Source organism: Ptychodera flava, chromosome 6 (assembly GCF_041260155.1).
Source record: "Ptychodera flava strain L36383 chromosome 6, AS_Pfla_20210202, whole genome shotgun sequence".
In the NCBI taxonomy this organism is placed as follows: domain Eukaryota; kingdom Metazoa; phylum Hemichordata; class Enteropneusta; family Ptychoderidae; genus Ptychodera; species Ptychodera flava.
The window spans coordinates 23,277,342-23,297,015 of NC_091933.1; the positions used below are offsets into that span (position 1 = coordinate 23,277,342).

The 19,674-nt window shown below is 35.9% G+C and overlaps 1 protein-coding gene across 3 annotated transcripts; it reads right to left on the reverse strand.

Annotated features, from left to right (window-relative positions):
- Positions 1–3,228: 3,228 nt before the first annotated feature.
- LOC139135207 (amidase-like) lies at positions 3,229–19,674 on the reverse strand. 3 transcript variants are annotated; one of them, XM_070702478.1, is made up of 13 exons: positions 19,549–19,674; positions 14,625–14,769; positions 14,080–14,186; positions 12,681–12,807; positions 12,377–12,549; positions 11,558–11,697; positions 9,760–9,960; positions 8,943–9,017; positions 8,116–8,278; positions 7,794–7,856; positions 6,956–7,056; positions 6,089–6,275; positions 3,229–4,351 (listed from the first exon to the last, which is right to left on the reverse strand). In XM_070702478.1, exons 3-13 carry the CDS (start codon positions 14,138–14,140, stop codon positions 4,299–4,301), a joined length of 1,344 nt encoding a protein of 447 aa, XP_070558579.1. In that variant the 5' UTR covers positions 14,141–14,186; positions 14,625–14,769; positions 19,549–19,674; the 3' UTR covers positions 3,229–4,298. The 3 variants fall into 3 exon arrangements, with proteins under 3 accessions (XP_070558579.1, XP_070558580.1, XP_070558581.1); XM_070702479.1 differs by lacking the exon at positions 19,549–19,674 and adding an exon at positions 15,718–15,859; XM_070702480.1 differs by lacking the exons at positions 14,080–14,186; positions 14,625–14,769; positions 19,549–19,674 and having other exon boundaries at positions 12,377–12,563; positions 12,681–12,722.

Below are 19,674 nucleotides of genomic sequence, written 5' to 3' on the forward strand. Positions count from 1 at the left end.
ATTTCAGTAATTGGCATCATACAAGTCAATAAACAGGATGACAAACTACGCAAACATTTAGAATCACAATGGATCAAAAAAATTGACACACTGTCTCCAGCTGGCCTAAATATTCGCCCAAAATTTACATAGCCTCTAACAGCGCCCCCACATACCAGCTTTTGAGTATTTAAAGGGACCCCCTGGACTTCAGCGCGCCAATTTCCAGCTCTCGGCGTAGGTCCAGACAGTTTTGACCGTACTCACAACCTCGAGGTTAGTCTCTCTCCTGTCATTTATGTACATTTTGAGATTTTCAGATACTTGTAACTCAACATTGCTCGTTTTCCTTTACAATTCAACCATTGTAATTTTTTAGTCTCTCTCCTGTCATTCATGTACATTTTCAGATTTTCACAGACTTATAACTCTACATTGCTCGTTTTCCTACACAATTCAACCATGTAATTTTCATGTTCGTACTTTTTATTGTAGAAAACACCTGAAGAAGCTCTAAATTTAGAGCGAAACGTTGTGTTTGAGGTATAATAAATACGTTTGGAACCTAACAAACAGGTGTGGAGTGTGTGTCAACCCAAGTTTCTTCTATCTTCACCCACTCCACGCTCCACCACAGGGGACTCGTGCTTGTTGTTTATTTGTGTCTGTTTGTTTGTGTGTATGTGTTTGTGTTTGTTTATTTGTTATTTTTAATAAAACAACAGCGAAAAGCTGTTTTGTGAATATTTGTCAATAAAGAGCAGTTTATTTATTTATTTGTTTGTTTATTTATTTATTTGTTTGTTTGTTAATACGTATTTCCGATGGTTAGGGTTAGGGTGTTTGTTTGTTGATACGTATTTCCGATGGTTAGGGTTAGGGTTAGGCTTAAGCTAGGGTTAGGGTTAGAGTTGGGTTAGACTTATTCACTCCCTCTATATACTCAAAGAGGGAGTGAATAAGTCTAACCCAACCCTAACCCTAACCCTAACTTAAGCCTAAGCCTAACCCTAACCATCGGAAATACGTATCAACAAACAAACACCCTAACACTAACCATCGGAAATACGTATTAACAAACAAACAAACAAATAAATAAACAAACAAACAAATAAATAAATAAACTGCTCTTTATTGACAAATATTCACAAAACAGCTTTTCGCTGTTGTTTTATTAAAAATAACAAATAAACAAACACAAACACATACACACAAACAAACAGACACAAATGAACTACAAGCACGAGTCCCCAGTGGCTCCACTGGGGATCACCTGAATTCCTACAGTTTCTTATATATATATATATATATATATATATAATATATATATATATATATATATATATATAATATATATATATATATATATATATATATATATATATATATATAATTACACAGAATACTTCAAGTACAAAGTAATGAAATCTATTACTTAAGTTTCATGCATCTTGCAATCCTCAGATAGAGTGAAAGGATTACTAGCTCGACACTCTTACATAGGCCCTATATGATTGGGACGAACCATTCTATTTGTAGGTAGTGTTAAAATTCGATAAATAATATTTGTTTTGTGGCGACATTTTGAAATCAACTCAGAGCGTTTGTTTAACAGTGTAGATTTGTCAGCATTGATAATGTGCAGTTTTTCTGATATACAAAGATTACATCGCTTGTTCATGTTAGAGTAGCTCAATGCTTTATCAATGATTGACCATGAAATGTCAAAGTCTTGTCCCTTATTTCTTAAGTTCCATACATATTTTGATAACTCGGTGTCGTTTTTGTATCTCTCGTTGCGGAACGATTTCATGTGATTAGTGTAGCGCGTCTTGAAGGTGTTATCAGTGAAGGAGTTATCATTGATAAAGCATTGAGTTACTCTCACATGAACAAGCGATGTAATCTTTGTATATCAGAAAAGCTGCACATTATCAATGCTGACAAATCTACACTGTTAAACAAACGCTCTGAGTTGATTTCAAAATGTCGCCACAAAACAAATATTATTTATCGAATTTTAACACTACCTACAAATAGAATGGTTCGTCCCAATCATATATGTAAGAGTGTCGAGCTAGTAATCCTTTCACTCTATCTGAGGATTGCAAGATGCATGAAACTTAGGTAATAGATTTCATTACTTTGTACTTGAAGTAATCTGTGTATTTATTTATTTATCTATAACGCTCTGCTTTTGCATTGAGCACTGTAATTTCCCACGAGGACATCTGTATTCTTCGATATATATATATATATATATATATATATATATATATAATAACACAAATTACTTCAAGTACAAAGCATATATAAAATAACACAAATTGCTTCAAGTACAAAGCAAAGACAGCTTTTATATTTGCAGTAAAGTTGCCCAGAGATGACAATAGTTGGATATGTGGAAATTGTCCAGAAATATACGCGAGACAAAGCGGTACAAGCGACTGGCGATAGTCTAACCCTTCATGACCATGACCAGTACTGTTAGAGTAGTACTGAAAATAGGAAATACCTTGTGACGTATAAAATCCATAATTCATTTCGTTTCCACATTGCTGACATTACACAGTGCTTAATTTTTGGCAAATAAATATTCTCCATTGATGACGACATATTCTAAATTGATTTGCATATTCAAACAATGCTAGTGAATACACTTTGCATAAATGAATACAATTATTCAGGAAATTGAGCGTTAGATTGTCTACGTACGAGTACGAAGTTCCAGAAGCAGCATGCTGATGAATTCATCCACATGACAGCCTGAAGAAGGCCTAATATGAACAAAATGTTCAATTTTTAATCTTTGGTTTAAATGTTTGTCACAGTTTTCAATCTTACATCACCCTGTTTCATGGAATGGGTTTGACACATATATGCTAAAATAAAAAACATGGAATTAAAAATGCATGTTTTTATCTTATTTCAAAGGTACTGTCCTTCCTTTTTTACAGGCGGCTGTTCGAAGATATACCAATATTTATTGATCCAAGTCTTCCCTCCTATCATCTTTGGAAGGGACGAGCAAACATGGGAATAATCAGCATAGTAATCATTGTTGTACGATGTATAGTCTTACATGTTCTCCAGTGCCTGATTTAATTGACAATTGACATTGGAAATTTTATCTGACAATTTTTTGCAGAAGTAATCCTGAATTATTTCCTTCAAAAGTGGCATGATGCAGTCAAGACTGATTCTCTCTTTTATACAGGCCTTTAATAAACTTCCTCAGACACAAATAGATATTTTTGTACATACTTCTTTTATTTTGAAATAAAACTCAGCAATTTTTCCATACTGAAGAAAATGTTATTAGTCACATTTTAAGGTGTATCATCTCAATAATCAGTGAGTTTGACGTTGTAGTTGAATGTAATTCCATTCACAAAAATAGTGTGTCTCTTTCATTGTCATTTTCAACAGCAAGTTCCCTCTTGTTCTACATATTTGGCTGCAACGAACAAATAGCAAAGTATGTTTCCTATCATTCGTTTTCAATTTTGCAGATTTGCGGGCATAACAAGTAGCGGAAATTAAGCCAAATCAAGGACATGATGATTGAATTTAAAGTAACCGTATGCATATTGATTGTAATTTTTAATTTTTTCAAAATGTGCATTGGTTCCGCATGACTTCACATATGTATATCATGAGAAGCCGTGTAAGACATACTCGACTAATCACTGAGCTAGGTCGTCTTTTGTTTTTAAAAACATATTGTTACCTGCTTCTAGCAGATTCTCAAAGACAAGAAGAAACAGCAACCTGGACGGCCTATCTGACTGTCGTCATCTTAGCGCTTACCAAAAGTTAAGTTCAAAACATTAGTGCAGCTGACAGTACTATAAGCATTAATTGCTCATTCAAGCAGTTACTTGGTTACTTTATTGACATTTTAAAGAACACTGAAATGTCTTTGAATATTGTCAGAGCGAAAATCCACGTAGCCACTGCCATGCACCCAGAAGCAATGTCCATACAAAAAATCGAATAGCCTAGGAATCCTATGTAGTCCTTACAAGAGGACCCGAGGGACTCCTATCGGACGAAGTCTCCCAAAAAGTCCATTGGACAAGCTCATTTATGTTGTGCCATTTCAGCGATAATTTTGATCAATTAGTCTCATAGTAAAACTGTGTTCAAAAGTTCGTATGCGCAAATTTCAGTTGTTTATTTAATTTTATCTCGCAATGACTCATATGAGTACGCCACTTTGAGCAACGTTGACTCATCAAACTTTCTTCCAATTAACATCATGCCAACAGGTAGTCCATCAGAAAAACCAGCGTTTATTGTAAGTGCAGGGTGGCCAGTCAGGTTGTACACTTTGCAGTTGGCAAGCATTCATTCGTCTGTGCAAGAACATCTGTAACGATAAACAAAATCTTACGGTAATCGTACATGTACTTCATCAATTAGAATGCATACAGTCGACATTTGTACTTTAGGACACTTGCAGAAAGAAGAGAAATTCAGTACATCGATCAGTCTCTACTTTCTTTCTGATGAAGTTCTATTCTCTGGCAGTTTTTTTACTGCACCAGATATTGCATTATAGTCACAAACAATTTAAATGGTGAATAATTTGTTTGTGCATAGGGCCTTAGAAAGGGCGTAGTGTCAATATGGCTGGTTTTAAGGAGTTCGTTTCCTCCTTCATCCGTTTGTTTTTACTATCATCAATTAGTTATTGAAAAGACTGTCTTATAATTTGCCGAACCCTTTTGTTTTCTCTCCAAATTTCTTTCTGTCTTACACACTTCCTTAAATTTCTCAAATTATTTACAATGTTGCTTGGCTGGCGGATATTTATCAAACCACCCCTACAGCTATCTGCAAGATCGAGTGCGCCTTCAGTTGGCGACCGTAAACAACCCCTCTAACAAATTAACACGTCATTATCATTGCTGTATTTCACCTTGAAGTAACCGCATTGGCCCTTTTGGAGCCCCTATGGTTGGTTGCATCGAGCTGTATCTTCATACACGCTTACCATGAGTAGTAAAGGATTCACACCTTACTACTTTGATATTACATATCATACAGTCATAAAAGATACTAGATTTAGATTTTACAGCTTTTGAATGAATCTTTATGTTAGCATTCTGTAAAATTCCATGATTCATATTCATTACAAAATATTTACAATCAAACGCCTATTTATTATTTCTATTTTGTGGGGTGTCCGGTGAAGGAGGAACATCAAACCTGCTGATGTTGTCTGCCATGGACTGATTTGTAAGTAAAATTTGTGATATATTTTTTAAAGATAGAAACTTAACTTTTTAACAGCCCATATCAATAGATCCACACACGATCTAGCAAAGGAGACTGTTCTAAGAAAACTTAGCTGAAGGTAGTTCACGCCTCGAAAGTGAAAGAATTAACTAACCCTTTGAGTGCTGTAATTTTTCTCGTAAAAACAGTTAGTGCAACATTCTACAATATTGTTTTTGAATTTTTCTGTAATTTTTGATAATTTTTGACCAAATGAAAATCACCTTTCATTGACTACAGTTTTGGATCAAAAGTTCGGGGGAAATCGTGAAAAATATCTGTGTGGATCTGATAAAAATTGTCTGGGTTTTATTTTATGTGGGGGGACAAAAATTAGCTTTAACACTCAAAGGGTTAAACTTATGCTCAAACTTTCCTCAATGAAACTTTAACCATTATCTTACCAAATCAAAAAAAAATTTCGGGTTATCATACAAACTTTGGCAATAGAGAAAGAAATTGCTTAACATTTGCTTTTAATTAAGTTAACATTTTAATTATTATATTAATACGTAAATTAATATTTTCAAGTCTTAAAACTATGATGGTGGAAATTTCGTTTTCGCCACAGGGTTCACTTCATAATGAGTTCACCCATACAGCAGTGCAAAAAAGCATCGTAAATTTTCTGTCTAAAAATCCGTGTGGAACCACATTCTATTCCCAGTACTTGTAAGCTAGTCAAGGATTTTCATATCTAATGCTAGAATTTGTATAAATAATTTCCCTGGATGAACTTTGCACGATCCAGAGAGCAAAGTGCACTAAAAGCTCTGAAAATATTACAATTCATGTTTTAAAATTGCCAACAGTTTTCACAGTATACCTGAGACTGCGATTCCTTCATTTGGTAATTGTGGTGCTTTGAACGGGACTGTAGGCATCACCAACACATCATAATCTCCCAGTATCTTGTCAAAAGTCTTGGTGATATCTATACGAATGTTCTGCGCTTTGGCATAGAAGTAGCTGCCGTATTCTTCTTTAACATAATCACTAAACAATAGGCCACACTGAAAGATACAGTAATAATTAATCGACAAACAGTGCCACATTTAAAGATGCATTATCTGAGCTACATTCTGGTACAGCCGTGGTTTTAAAAAAATTACAATAGAAGGGACCAGTGATTATAATGTTACATTTGTCCGATTTATGTTTCGTGTACACTGGAGGTATACTTTGGATGGGCATACTGCTTTTGTTTATTTACTAACAAAACAAGCAACTTGGTTGGCATATGTCAATGTATTAGGAAACACTGCCACATTTCACATGGGAGTAGAGAATGACTTTAAAAAGTTAATTTATTCTGATGATGTGTAAAATTCAACCAAAAGTTAAAAGGTGTTACTATTATTAATAACAGGGTCTGTACTACAAGTATGCAAATTTGGCATGGAAACTGATCATCATTCAAGATTCATGTGTAGTAGGGTACTTTTGTAAGTGTGCAATAGTGACAGATGTATTACATTTTTGTCAACAGTATTCATAATCGCAAATTTATTATTTTTTACACTCTTGCTATGACTGATAGCATGCACCATAGGCCCTTTGGTTCTGGCCAATCAATTCCATACTTACCGTGCCGCATTTCATACGTGTAATTTCAGACGCCAAACAATCATTCTTCCATTACACTATGAACATGGAGGTATTAACCCTTTCATGCATTTGTTAAATATCTTACCTTTAGTACAGCAGACAAGTCGTTTATCCTTGTTTTGTATCCTTTGTGTAAAGCATTCACAGCACTGGATGGGTAAAACCCTTTGTACTGAGAACCAGCGCCTAGAATAAATCAAAAAATTGTCTGAGACTGGAGAAAGTCCAACGATTCTAGAAGACTGGAAAATGTCAATTGACTATTGTAGACTGGAGCAAGTCGACTGACTTAATGTGGTAATGTCATATGGTTTTAATGATGCATCTACAAATGATCATATTCTGTGGTGAGATATGTCTACAGATGATAAAAGGCAGTCCTGTGTTGTAGCCTGAATCAACCAAACTCATACTTAAAGTAAAAAAAATATAGCTTCGATGAAATTTAGCTGCTGTGCTTCATTCATTCATTCATTCATTCATTCGTTCGTTGATTTTTTATGCAGTTTATTTAACAACAGGTTTCACTGGATTTTATTTTGCATGAAATTAATATAAGTGAAGATGAAAGATATATACCAGTAACATACATTAGACTCGACACAGTGACAACGTTAACTAGGATTGAAAACATTAAACACTGGAAACATAATGAGCACATTTAAAGGACACATTCTTTGACAAGGCTAGTACACCTACATGTAATGTTCTACATTTTACTAGAGTAATTCACACATTGAATGCCTTTTTAGTTTCAGTTGGAATAACATTCTTCACCATGGTCTCGCTAAAAACCTATCGATTTTAATGAACGGTGAGAACAGTGGATCTGTTAACATGGAATTGCCGGTGAACACGCTGTCTTCTCAATTTGTTTATGTGCCTCTTCAAATCTGTCACTAGATTCTGGCTGTATGACTTACCACATTCTTTAATCATCGTATCAATTGATGCTGTTGTGGCATACGTATTGAATACCATCGCTCCTGCAAAAAGTTGCCCAGAAAGTGGAAATTTGACAAAATTACAATACAATTTTCGAAAAACTACGATAGCGAAATGTTTTGTTACTCAAAGAGCTTTAAAAATGAGCCTCAAAAAGTGGTAGCTTACTAAAGAATTGTAAGAATTTGAGAGTTCTAATATCTGTCCGAAAGGCGCATTCTACATTAAATTCTTTTTAATGGTCTGCTGCTTGTGACGAATTGTTTTGAAGAGCATGGATTAAATGAGGTAACCATTTACCAATTGTATGCTCTGGCACAGAAATCTCCTCAACTGTGGCACCTAGGTCAGTCATCTGAAATGCCGCCTTCTTTACCAGGGTGTCTACATCTTCTTCAGAGGTTGGCAGACCGAAGCCTTCCTTCACAACTCCAATTCTTATTCCTGGCAAAGAGGTTGCCAACTAAAAGCATATAAAAAAGCACATATAATAACAGCAAAACATATTCTACAGTCATTTTGCATGTTTGTTCAGAACACTCTGATAATTGTCGGCTCTTGTGTACGTTTGGTATAGTTTCTGTCATGAGTGGCATAAGACTCGAAAGCAGTAGGTTCCTCTGCAATTATTGTTCGCCATTTTGGTTATTTAAACAAAATGGTCACAGGCTAGCAAGGATAAATTAAACGACTGCCATTGTTCTGACCCAGTGCACATGTCCCCTATAACTAATAACATTTCTTAAATATTTGGATCAGTTTATAAATTTCTGGACATTTCTCCATGTCAGCCTTACATTACCAGTGCCTGTAATATATACAAATAACTTGCGTCAAAGTATATATTAAGTATAGCCTCAAGAGGACATACTGATTGTTATGCAAATGTCGAGTTGAAAACAGACTGCCATAAGACATAAGCATGTACCTAAACCATACATAGCAAAATATAGGGTAATTGATTCTTCCTGGGCTGTAATCAAGACGGCTGTTTTCCTTTGAACAAGACAACTTTTACATGAATAATAAGGACTAATTTTTTCAGTTTTAGAGTATTGTATTATGGCTCTGTGAGTGAAGCTTTTTGTGTGGATTTACAGTTAACTGTGAACACAAGTGGAGCTTACCAGTTTTGTATATTCAGGTACTTCAAGGTTGACAGGTTGTCTTGGATCTAAACCATTGTCATAGCCAGCGATTACCTAAAACGATATGTAAAAATATTGATATGTAAATCAAAGTTGAGAACCTCAGAGATTTCTCAATGCTAATACTTCAGACATTTTTGAGCCATTTTCTTTTAATTTTCGGTAAGAGAATGTTGTAATACATATGACACCTAACATGTGGATAAGGAAAAGAAAATTGCCTAGAAATTCTGACATTACAAATCATCACTGTTTCAATATTAAATCTGATTAATAAATCAGAACGTTTTAATTGAAAAATTTAAGAATATATCTTTTATGTATATTACTTTTTCAAGATTCAAAGAAATTATTCCACGAGTAGAGCGGAAACTTCCAATTTGTTGATCGTATTTTAGAACATTCACTCGTACTCCATTGGGTCTTAAATGAGCTCACCAATGTTATCATACATTTGTGACATGATGACAGTGGAAGAAACGGGGGAGTTAATTCATTTACGTTTCTGTATACTTAAAGTGGTCAACGACAGGCGAGCAAATGCCAGCATTTGAATTTTACCAAGGGTCAATCCCCTTATCCCCTTGGCATATCCAATGCAATCATGTACCGCAAATGTAAAAATAATGTCACCAACATCGAAAAACTGTTTATGAGTGTACCTTTAACCTTTAAGAAGAAATATTGCCAACTGCATTATATACTAATTAATTCAGTAGTTTTTACTTATGGACAATGACTGCAATTACATTGTCACAATTATAGTTACGATTACATCAAGCAGCAGTATAGATACCTCAAGTAACAATGCTGCATCATAGACGTTCTTGGTGATAGGGCCAACATGATCATTAGTGTATTCCATCGAAAGAATTCCAGTGTATGGCACTAACCCAAAGGTTGGCTTCAAACCGACCACACCGCACCATGCTGCAGGTACTCGTATTGAACCACCTTGATCGCCCCCAATAGCCATGTCTACATCACCACTGGCAACCTAGTGATGTATAGTAGAAGATTACTGAGAGAAAACAATATACAGGCTTGGTGAATCAATTTCATTCTGACATCATACTACAGTAGGTTGGTAGAGTGATTAAGATTTGCTATAATACCATACCACAGACGTTTAAGTTGGCAGAATCACTTATGGAAAACACCCTTCCATTAGATTTGTTTTGATGAGAAAATTAGAGATGGACCAAAGTCCTTTTAAGACTCACACATTTATTTTTTACTTTTCCATCCTTGATTTGGCATTTTATTCTGAATTGGAAGAGTGTGCAAACTATCATGACACCTTTTTCTAGTTCAAATCAAATAACATTGTTTTGCACAAGCAGTACGCATTCAGAAACTTTTTTACAATATTAAATGAGGCGATTTTTCCCCATTTCTGACCATGCACTCCTAAGTACATTCAATTCTCCTCGGTCAATAACATCACATAGGGCTGAGCCATGCATAAGTTGGTGCAGAGAAAGAGAGGAAATGTAATTTCAATTAAAGTAAAAGTTCACTGTTCACAGTATGTGGGGTTCTTGGCTTCAACTATAGCATACCTGTGATGGAAACAAAATGTTACATAAATGTTCTGCATTTTACATTAACACATGTAAGCACTGTACGTTTTGACAAAATAGTGAGTGTTTCAACATGCCTTTGTGAGCTATCGATCAAGCACTTGCAATTGACATCAAACATTTTTTAAATAGTGAAAACATCATCAAAAGTTACAGGTACTTGCTTGGCCTTTTTAAAGTCATTTGAGAATAATACTGCCTTTCAACTGCTCAGGAAAATAAACCCACAAAGTTTAATGTTGAAAGATCCCATACAATGCCAGGTTTCGATTCAAGCTTGTTGGAAAGACTGTAGCCACCATTTGTCAACAGCCACACCAATTCAGTTCAGTTTAATAAATGAAAGTATGAAGGTTCTTCCTTAGATTAATTTTTTTTCTCCCTCTGTCCCTATGTGTCATACGTATTTAACTCGGGACAGATTTTCTAGTGATGATGTATATTTCTGAGGGTTCAAATGTAAATTAAAATCAGTTTGTAAATCAGACCACCCTATAAAGTGTAAATAAATAAATAAATAAATTCAGTTCGAAAGAGGGATAAGATATACGGTTAGGATAATTACATCCCTTAAGTACAATTTTGGCGCTCGTATTGTTCTTTGTAGGCATTTAATGACTTTGCATTTACTACAGTGGCAGGCTGGCAGGCAGGCTGTTCATCAACAATCCTAGATATGAAGAAATATTTTCTGATGTCTAATTTAACTGTAAGCTTAGGCAAAAGGAGCTTTACATTGTGACCTCGAGTTATAGATGGCGTGGCTAGCTGAAGTGATAAGCTGATATTGTCAAATTTGTTGAAAAATTTGAAGATCTTTATCATGTCTCCTCTGGTTCTTCTCTGCTCTAAAGCAGTTCATCCCAAATGATTTAACCTCTCTTGATATTCTAAGTTGCACCAGAATGCAAGGGTATATGTCTAGATTTTACAGAGAACATTCATAGGTGAATATGCTGTGAAGTATTCTCAAACCATACTGAATATTTGTGACCTTACAGTTGTACTTACCAAGGCACTACTGCCACTACTAGAGCCACCAGCACTGTGATCTCTCTTACACGGATTTCTGATGGCTCCTTTGGCCGAGGTAAAGCTAGTGCCAGTGAAAGACATGTCTTCAGCGCATGACTTGCCAAGGATATGCCCACCTACCATGGTTAAAGGGTTTTAAAAATACACATGCAGTTTATGGAAATTTCCTGACGTGTCTTTGTATTCACTAAAATGGCAGACTCACTCTTTAATAACATTACAATTAAGTATTTTGAAAAGTAATTTTATGCCGCAGTCATTACACTTAACTTTTGTTAGCTGTCCAGTCTGTCACAACAATTTCAATTTGATTAACAATTATCAAAAGCCTCGGTGACTTGAAAGATACCATGCAGTTTCCTTTGGTCTGTGGTGATTTTGAATACATCAGAATGTCTGCATTGCACATCTAAAGGTGTAATTTTTATTTATTGGGTAAATTAATAAAGTTGTTATTTCTCTTTTCAACCCACTGAAGACTTTTATACTACCATGGTTATTTCAGCAAAGACTTATTTTCAATCATCTGCATGCTAACCATGAACATGACATGGTTCAGCTGACATATGTAGTGGTACATGCATTTCACTGTGTGCATGGATGAGCAACTAGAAACATTTCCAAACCACATACAAATGCTGATCACAGCTTCCTGTATATATGCGTATCCATACTGAAGTATGAAGGCTGAACTAAAAAATAACATGTAGTGAAAAATTATCTAAAAATAATATTTCCAAAAAGTGTAACATCCCTGCAAAATAACCATGAATATAAGTTTGTAAGCTGACATACCTGCATCAAGTATGCTAGTAACGATGGTTGCATCAAATTCAGGTACGTATCCCTCTAAAACATAACTACCATTCATCATAGGAACACCAGCTACTGGTATATTGTCCTTGATGGCTAAGGTCTTGCCTGCTAATTTGCCCGTATCTGCACCCTTTATGTCACATCGCCAATACCTGAAATGTAATATCTTATATCGATCTTAAGCTTGCAAAATCTGAAAGTACTTGAAAGTCTGATGCTTACTTTCATACATAACAGTTATACAGTAGTAAGGAAATGAGCATGATAAAATATCAAGATTTACCAGGCATTGAGTTTGTTTTCTTCAGGTCTAGGTCTGTAACCAGGTGTTCTTGGATACTTGACTGGAAGTAATGGTTCAGGCAAACTGTCCACCATATCAAAAGCCTTGCATGATAATGCAATACGATCTATTATATATAAAGATGAAAAATTCCCAAGTATAAAACGATGATTTATTTTCAAATGTAATTATAATGTAATACGTTTTCAGCAAAACAGAGATTTGGTCACAATTATCAAGTTTTTAAAAGATTATGCAATAAAACGCTGTGTCAATTTCATAAGGTTGATTGGACATTGCACTGATCATGAAACATTGCTGTTGTTCCACTTTCTATAGAGGAGGTTTTTGTTCAAAAATGAAAATATTAAAACTACAGTGTGGCTTTCATGTGTATTTTTATATTTTGAATTACACGGCATCAAAACATCCCCAATTTCAACATTAAACCAAACTTTACAGCAAAAGATGAGTGGCATAACATTTTGGTGCCTCAAATGAAAAGAATAAGATGAAATGGCTGCAATAATTTGCATCACAAAATGAACAAATCTGAATGTGCACAATTAATCCTGATAAAATGTACTGAACAAAATATTAATCAATCATAAAAATTTAGATAACTTTAAACTGAAAATATCACCCCATAGAGAAATAACTCTTTTACATTCCAGCCGAGTTATCTTGCAACAAACTACTCTACTTTCCCCGAATTTGGTGATGCTGTCGAAAGTTACATATTCAGTGGAACAATTATCCAATCTGCTTGACATCAGACAAAAGCAAGCAATACAGATTCTAAGATTACAGCCCTGTAGCTGGTGATTACTTTAGCAGCTGATCACTATAAATATTTAAAAATTGGAAACTACAACTTTCGTAGCAGAGGAAGGGTTATTTATGTACCTATGGATTTTACATGTGGCATTATACTTATGTCAGTTCAAGACATCATCTGTGACAGAATATTGTGCAAGAGCAAGTAATACTGTCAAGCAGTTATTTTACATAAGGCAAGGAAAATTCTTCTAAAATACCTAATTTCTCAGAGTTGCATTTAAGATGCTGCAGATGATTGTAATACTTCCATCAGAGGATGCAATTGTGATGCGAGGGTATTATATTGATGGGTCATCTTCCTGAGAGTTTCTGATGAAATCAAGATGTGCAGTATGCCAGGGATATGTAGCTATGCAAGAGAATTCAAACATATTACATGAATAAACCCTGCAATATTGATGACTTCCTCTTAGAGAAATCCTGAATGATTATTACTGTGATTTTAAAGTTGGTACATCAGAAGTCCATGTGTTTAATCAACTTTTACAAATCCGATTTACGCCCACGGAAAGCTATCAAAATGTTAATTTTGTTTTTTATTCATTTTCATTTCCATTACCTTGATATTGTTGTAACTCTTCTGTGGTGACATCCAAATTAAATTTATGGGCTATTTTCATCACCGATCAACAGACGGTGTACGAACAGCAGGAGCTTTGTATGTGCCTGAAATATGGGAAATTGAGAAAAGTATTTCCTGTAAACTCTACAATGGTATGTTTATCTTGACCGTACCTGCATGACGCCCTGGTACATATAGGCTAATTACAATAATTCCATAATGCCAAAATAAGCGATTATGCATATCGACGCTTAGTATGTGAATAATATCTTTAGTAAAACTAACTAGATATTCTGAAGATTCATTGCTATGTATCTAACGCCATCTTCCAGTTTAATTAGACGGGTAGATAATTTGTGGGGAATTTTTCAATGGCGCTGGTATACGTACGGTAGACAGTCAAATTGGGGTTCTATACAGTAGCTGGCACCATTAAAACGAGCAAAGAGGCAGATACGTGCGCAAAAGAAATTAAAACGATTTCAAAAGGACAGACATACATTTCAAGTTGACAGGTTTAAAATAATATCAACTGTACTCACTTTTATCAGCTGAAGAAACATCTTGTTTACGTTCACAGTCGGTAGGATTTGTTGACATCTTTGTGACTACACAACTTTACATTGACCTCCAGAGAAATATTTCCAAATTACATCAATGGTAGTTGCCAGAAAATGTAACTCAATGCTTGAAATGATAAACAAAGAGAAACTTTTGACAAAATAAAATACTATTAAATGACAATGGGATTTACCACTCCATGTACCATACAGTAATTAAGCTTAGTTTTCATAGATTTGAAAACGAGTGCATGGTATGTTCAGCAACATACTATTTATTGAAAACAGATATTCAGACTCTCAAATTTTTACAATGCATATTCGGTCTGCCACTTGTTGGGTCTTATTTAGAAGCTCATGGACAAAATAAAGTTTTTACTGGGTTAGTTTTTTTAAAACCAAGTATCAATAAATATTTGCCGATTGGTGATTTGTTTCTGGTGTACCAAAGTTTTGCATGGTGATCCTTGATTTTGAATGGGAATGGTTTCAAGCTTCCTTGCGGAAAGTTTCGGGACAAAATTTGATAAGTAGGCCCTATTTCATATTAAGGCGTAAAGTACCTTAGGAGAGGAACAATGAAAAACAAATCACAAAGGTTCAGCCAAGCTAGGCTATAGCTCTTCTATCCGTACTGATCCATGTTTAAGCTTTACAAAACAGACAAAATCATACATGTGATCATAACCTTTATCGAAGGTTTTATAATAAAGACTTTTATCAGTTTGATGTTCTCTCTCATCATTTCTTTATTTTTCCCTATTGGCACTATTAGACGGAACACAATCCGTCCACCAGTCGTCAAATTTCCCTGATGTCATTCAGCAATCAGTCACCGAGAGCCACGGAGTTAGTAGTAGAGCTTGAGGCGCCGCCGCGCTACTGTTTACTGACTTGCGCAACACAAGACTCCGATCGTGCGGACTGGTGCACCTTGCACCACGGGTAAGATAATGATCGCAGTGCTATGGCTTCTGTGGCATTATCGATGGCGCTCGGGTCAAGGGTCATAGCTGACACTTGACCCAAGCACGATCGATAGGCCACAGCTCCCTCTCGGAACCAGAGTACTTACCGCGCGTACGATCTGTTTACTGTACCGATCGCGAAGCGACGTGTTGCCTGCCTGTGCACTAAGCTTATAGTCCGGCCATCGCGCGCGGTGGCAGCATTTTACAAGTGGTATAGCCACAAACTGATGACGTCAAAGATGTGCTTACTTATGAAATTAGGTCAAAGGTTACGTTCTAAAAGGGGCGATAAATTATTTTGGGGGTAAGAGTTAGAAATGGGGGCTTGGAAACGTACGGGGTAATGATTGAAAAGAAGGGTCCCAATTTTTTACTATCTTCACTTTTTTCCCTCATTTTGTAGCATCCTATTACTCTATCCATGTCTTCTTCAGCCAGCCTGATACCTACGTGGAAGCAACGGTTGACAAGGGAGAGAGTAACGTTACGTTTATTTTACACAATAACAATTACCGCTGCTGGGGGTCGAACCCAGAACCTCCAGCATGTGAAGCACTACCTACAACCTGAACTCCGCGAGAACAAGTTGCGAGAAAGGGATGCAATGTTTCATATTTAGTTAGGATGATAATGCTAAGCAGGAACTGATTGATTTATAATGTTCACATGTAATGATTTGAAAGTCTTTTAAAATTTTCCTTCTTTCATTTAATTTATGCCTCTGCATTGATTGCTTTATAGCCTGTCTTTATTTTTTTCTCTGCATTGTGTTTGTTGTGCAGATTTGTTATTGTTTGAATATTTTTCATATTAGACCTATTTATTTTATTTGCACAGTTAAAGTATAAAATTGTCACTTGTCTAGGATGTTTTATATGTTGAAAACTTTGTGTTTGACATTTATTATTGAATTTGTCGTTTGCTGCCTTTTTTACAATACGAAAGGTGTGTGTTCCGTTTTTGGCAGGATAAACTTTTATATAAAAGTGGTTCATCACTCAACATGTATGAAATGCAATATTTCATTGCTATTGTAGATGAAAACGTGAACAACAATTCGTTGGATATGCCACGGAAATAACATAAAAATTGCACCCATCGACGAAGTGAATTAAGTACAGAAGCAAACGAAATTCGCTGCCAATATAATGGTTTAGGGTGCATATATTGTCACTAGCACGAACTTCGTCTGGTTTGTGCATTCCCAGTGTCACACATCAGCGGCAGTGGCCTCCTGAGTTGTAAACTTAGGCGTGATATTAGTTTTTAGACCGTCTCAAACATTTGGCATAATATGATGTTATGTGCAGAGTTGCAATGGATCGATGAAGGGGTCTGTAAACTTTAAGGACAGAGAATTGAAATATGTTGCATGAGTAAAATCCACGGCTTAGCTTTATCGCCGAAACGCCTCCGCTACATAACTCATAATAGTCTATAAAGACAAGTTTGAAATAAGTCTGAAGGTGTGAAGACAATCCAAGTTCGCATGGCATGCATCCACATGCCTTCAAAGGTGTTGGTGTGGGCAAAGGTTTGAGGATCCACAAAATGAAGACAATGATTAGCGGTGAAATGAGAGAACTGAGGAGACTTGGACATCGAAGAATAAGCCCCTACCATTCATCGGAATAATATTTGAACCTGTAGGAACAAATCGATAAAGCATTGGCATTACGTGCGCAGGTCAACAGAAATTAAAAAGCAAGCACTAATATCGCGACCAATGACTCCAATCACCAAATGTCTATCACTGAGTCGACTCAAGCTGTATTTGGACTTCCGTAACTTGAATTCATTATAGATGGTTTTTTTTTGTTTACATTCGTGTATTCATAAATTTCCATAATACAGCCTGGCTAAAAATCTATTCGGAGGCATAAGCTTATCGCAAAGATAAAGGAAACAAATTTGTGGACAAAAAATTAAACCAATCAATAACAGAGTTTGAAATAAAGTACAGGTGTGATTTTCGGTCTGTAGAAGAATTAATGCATTGAAAACATACAAAGATTTTTTGGCCGTCATATTGATTATTATTTGCATTTAAATGAACTCTGAATTCTGTTATGTAACTATGTGCCGTCTTTGGCAACGGCTACATTGAAAAGGGGTCAATATGGCTATTGCCCTCGGGGTCAGTTTGTATATGACAACAAATTTGATGAATAAAACGTGAGAGCGGACATATTGTACCGGGAATGAGACTGCATTAGGCGTATTGCCGCGATCACATGAACTAACTAACCCTAACCCTAAAAAGTCTGTGATGGTCTTCGCTCGCTCCGTTCCGACAATTTGGTCAGCTAACCCCAATTTCTGGCCCCAAATGTACTTCACCCAATACAAATGTTTGATGCCATGATAAACCTATTCTGCTATACTGTACAGAAGTATGGACTGCAGACATATGCACAAATGCAAAACCATACTCACAAACTTAACAAACACAATTGAAAAGTTGCACATTAAATTTTGCAAGCACATACTTAAAGTGAATAACAAAGCATCCAACATAGCATGTCTAATGGAACTGGGTAGATATCCTCTAATTGTTTCAAGCATAACACAAATGGTCAAATATTGGTTAAAAATAAGTAAGAAATCTGATACAACACTGACTCGTGAGGCTTATGATCTGGGTTGTCAACTGGACAATGCACATACAGATAATTGGGTGTCAGGAATTAAACAATCGTTGCTGCTCGTAAATATTGGAGATGCCATGAATGTAAAGATAGAAAATGACAAACACTTTAAAACTAATTTCAATGTAAAAGTTAAACAGCTATTTGAAAAATGTGCATTTGAATTGATTCATGATGATACCAGACAAGGGCACCATAAAAATAAACTTCGCACATACAGAGAGTTGAAAAAAGATTTCTCTCTCGAAAGCTACCTTCATGTTATAAAAAACCCAGATCACAGATCAGCCCTGTGCAAGTTACGCATTAGTGCACACATACTACACATAGAAACAGGTAGATATAGAAACCTTGATGTCATAGACAGAGCATGCCCAATTTGCCAAAACAAACAAGTAGAAGATGAGATACATTTTCTTTTTCATTGCAAAGGATACACAGACATTAGACATGATTTTTTCAGTAAACTAAACATTTGTAAAAACGCATTCAGAGGCACACAAGACCTTGTAAGCATCTTTTCAAGGACAGATAAAGCATCACTATGTGAATTGGGAAAATACATACATACATGTTTTAAACTCAGACAAGACAAAATGAAAAAGACAAAGTAAACTATTTATGAACCTTTAATATGTTGACCTCATGTATAGATATTTATATTTATATATATATTATATATACTCTTTCATTGTTGTTTTTGCAAAACCTTTATTGTACTTTATGATCAAGATCCCAACTGGGATACGATTTCAATAAAGGCTTACTTTTACTTTTACTTTTACTTTTACAAAAACTAAGCAGTCGGAGATTGTTCGGTGATTTGAAGAAAGTGCAAATTTATATTATTTTAACCTTATTAGTTTGCCGGTGCCGCAATTACGGGGCGTCTGTGTTTTGTGTACGGCGATTTTGACGTCATCAGTTTGTGGCTATACCACTTGTAGAATGCTGCCCCGCGCGGCTCTTGCTGCGGTTCCGTAGCCCTGCCACTCGACTCCCTGGCTGGTTGTGTGGGGACTGGGGGGAGTCCCACACAACCATAGCCAGGGAGTGGCAGGGCTACGGAACCGCAGCAAGCGCGCGGCTCAAGCTGATCGCGGCTAGAGCTGTGATGAAAATGTATGTGCTCTGCCTGTGTTTTCCGGGACACTGACACGCCTTGAGAGACGGTTGTGGGCTACCGATCGAACTGCAGCAAATACAAACCCAAAATACATCAATCGACCAATGGCATGCTGCGCTGTCGGACATATAGGCCTAAAAGAGAAAATAAATTGTTGATACCTGTTTTGCGTCCGTAACTCAAATGTGAAAATGATTGTGCACTGTGTCTTTGAAACCATCCATGTTGAAACTATTATGCCCTTGCGCGCTTAGTTTGTGCTCAGTATGACCTGACCTGGCCCGACC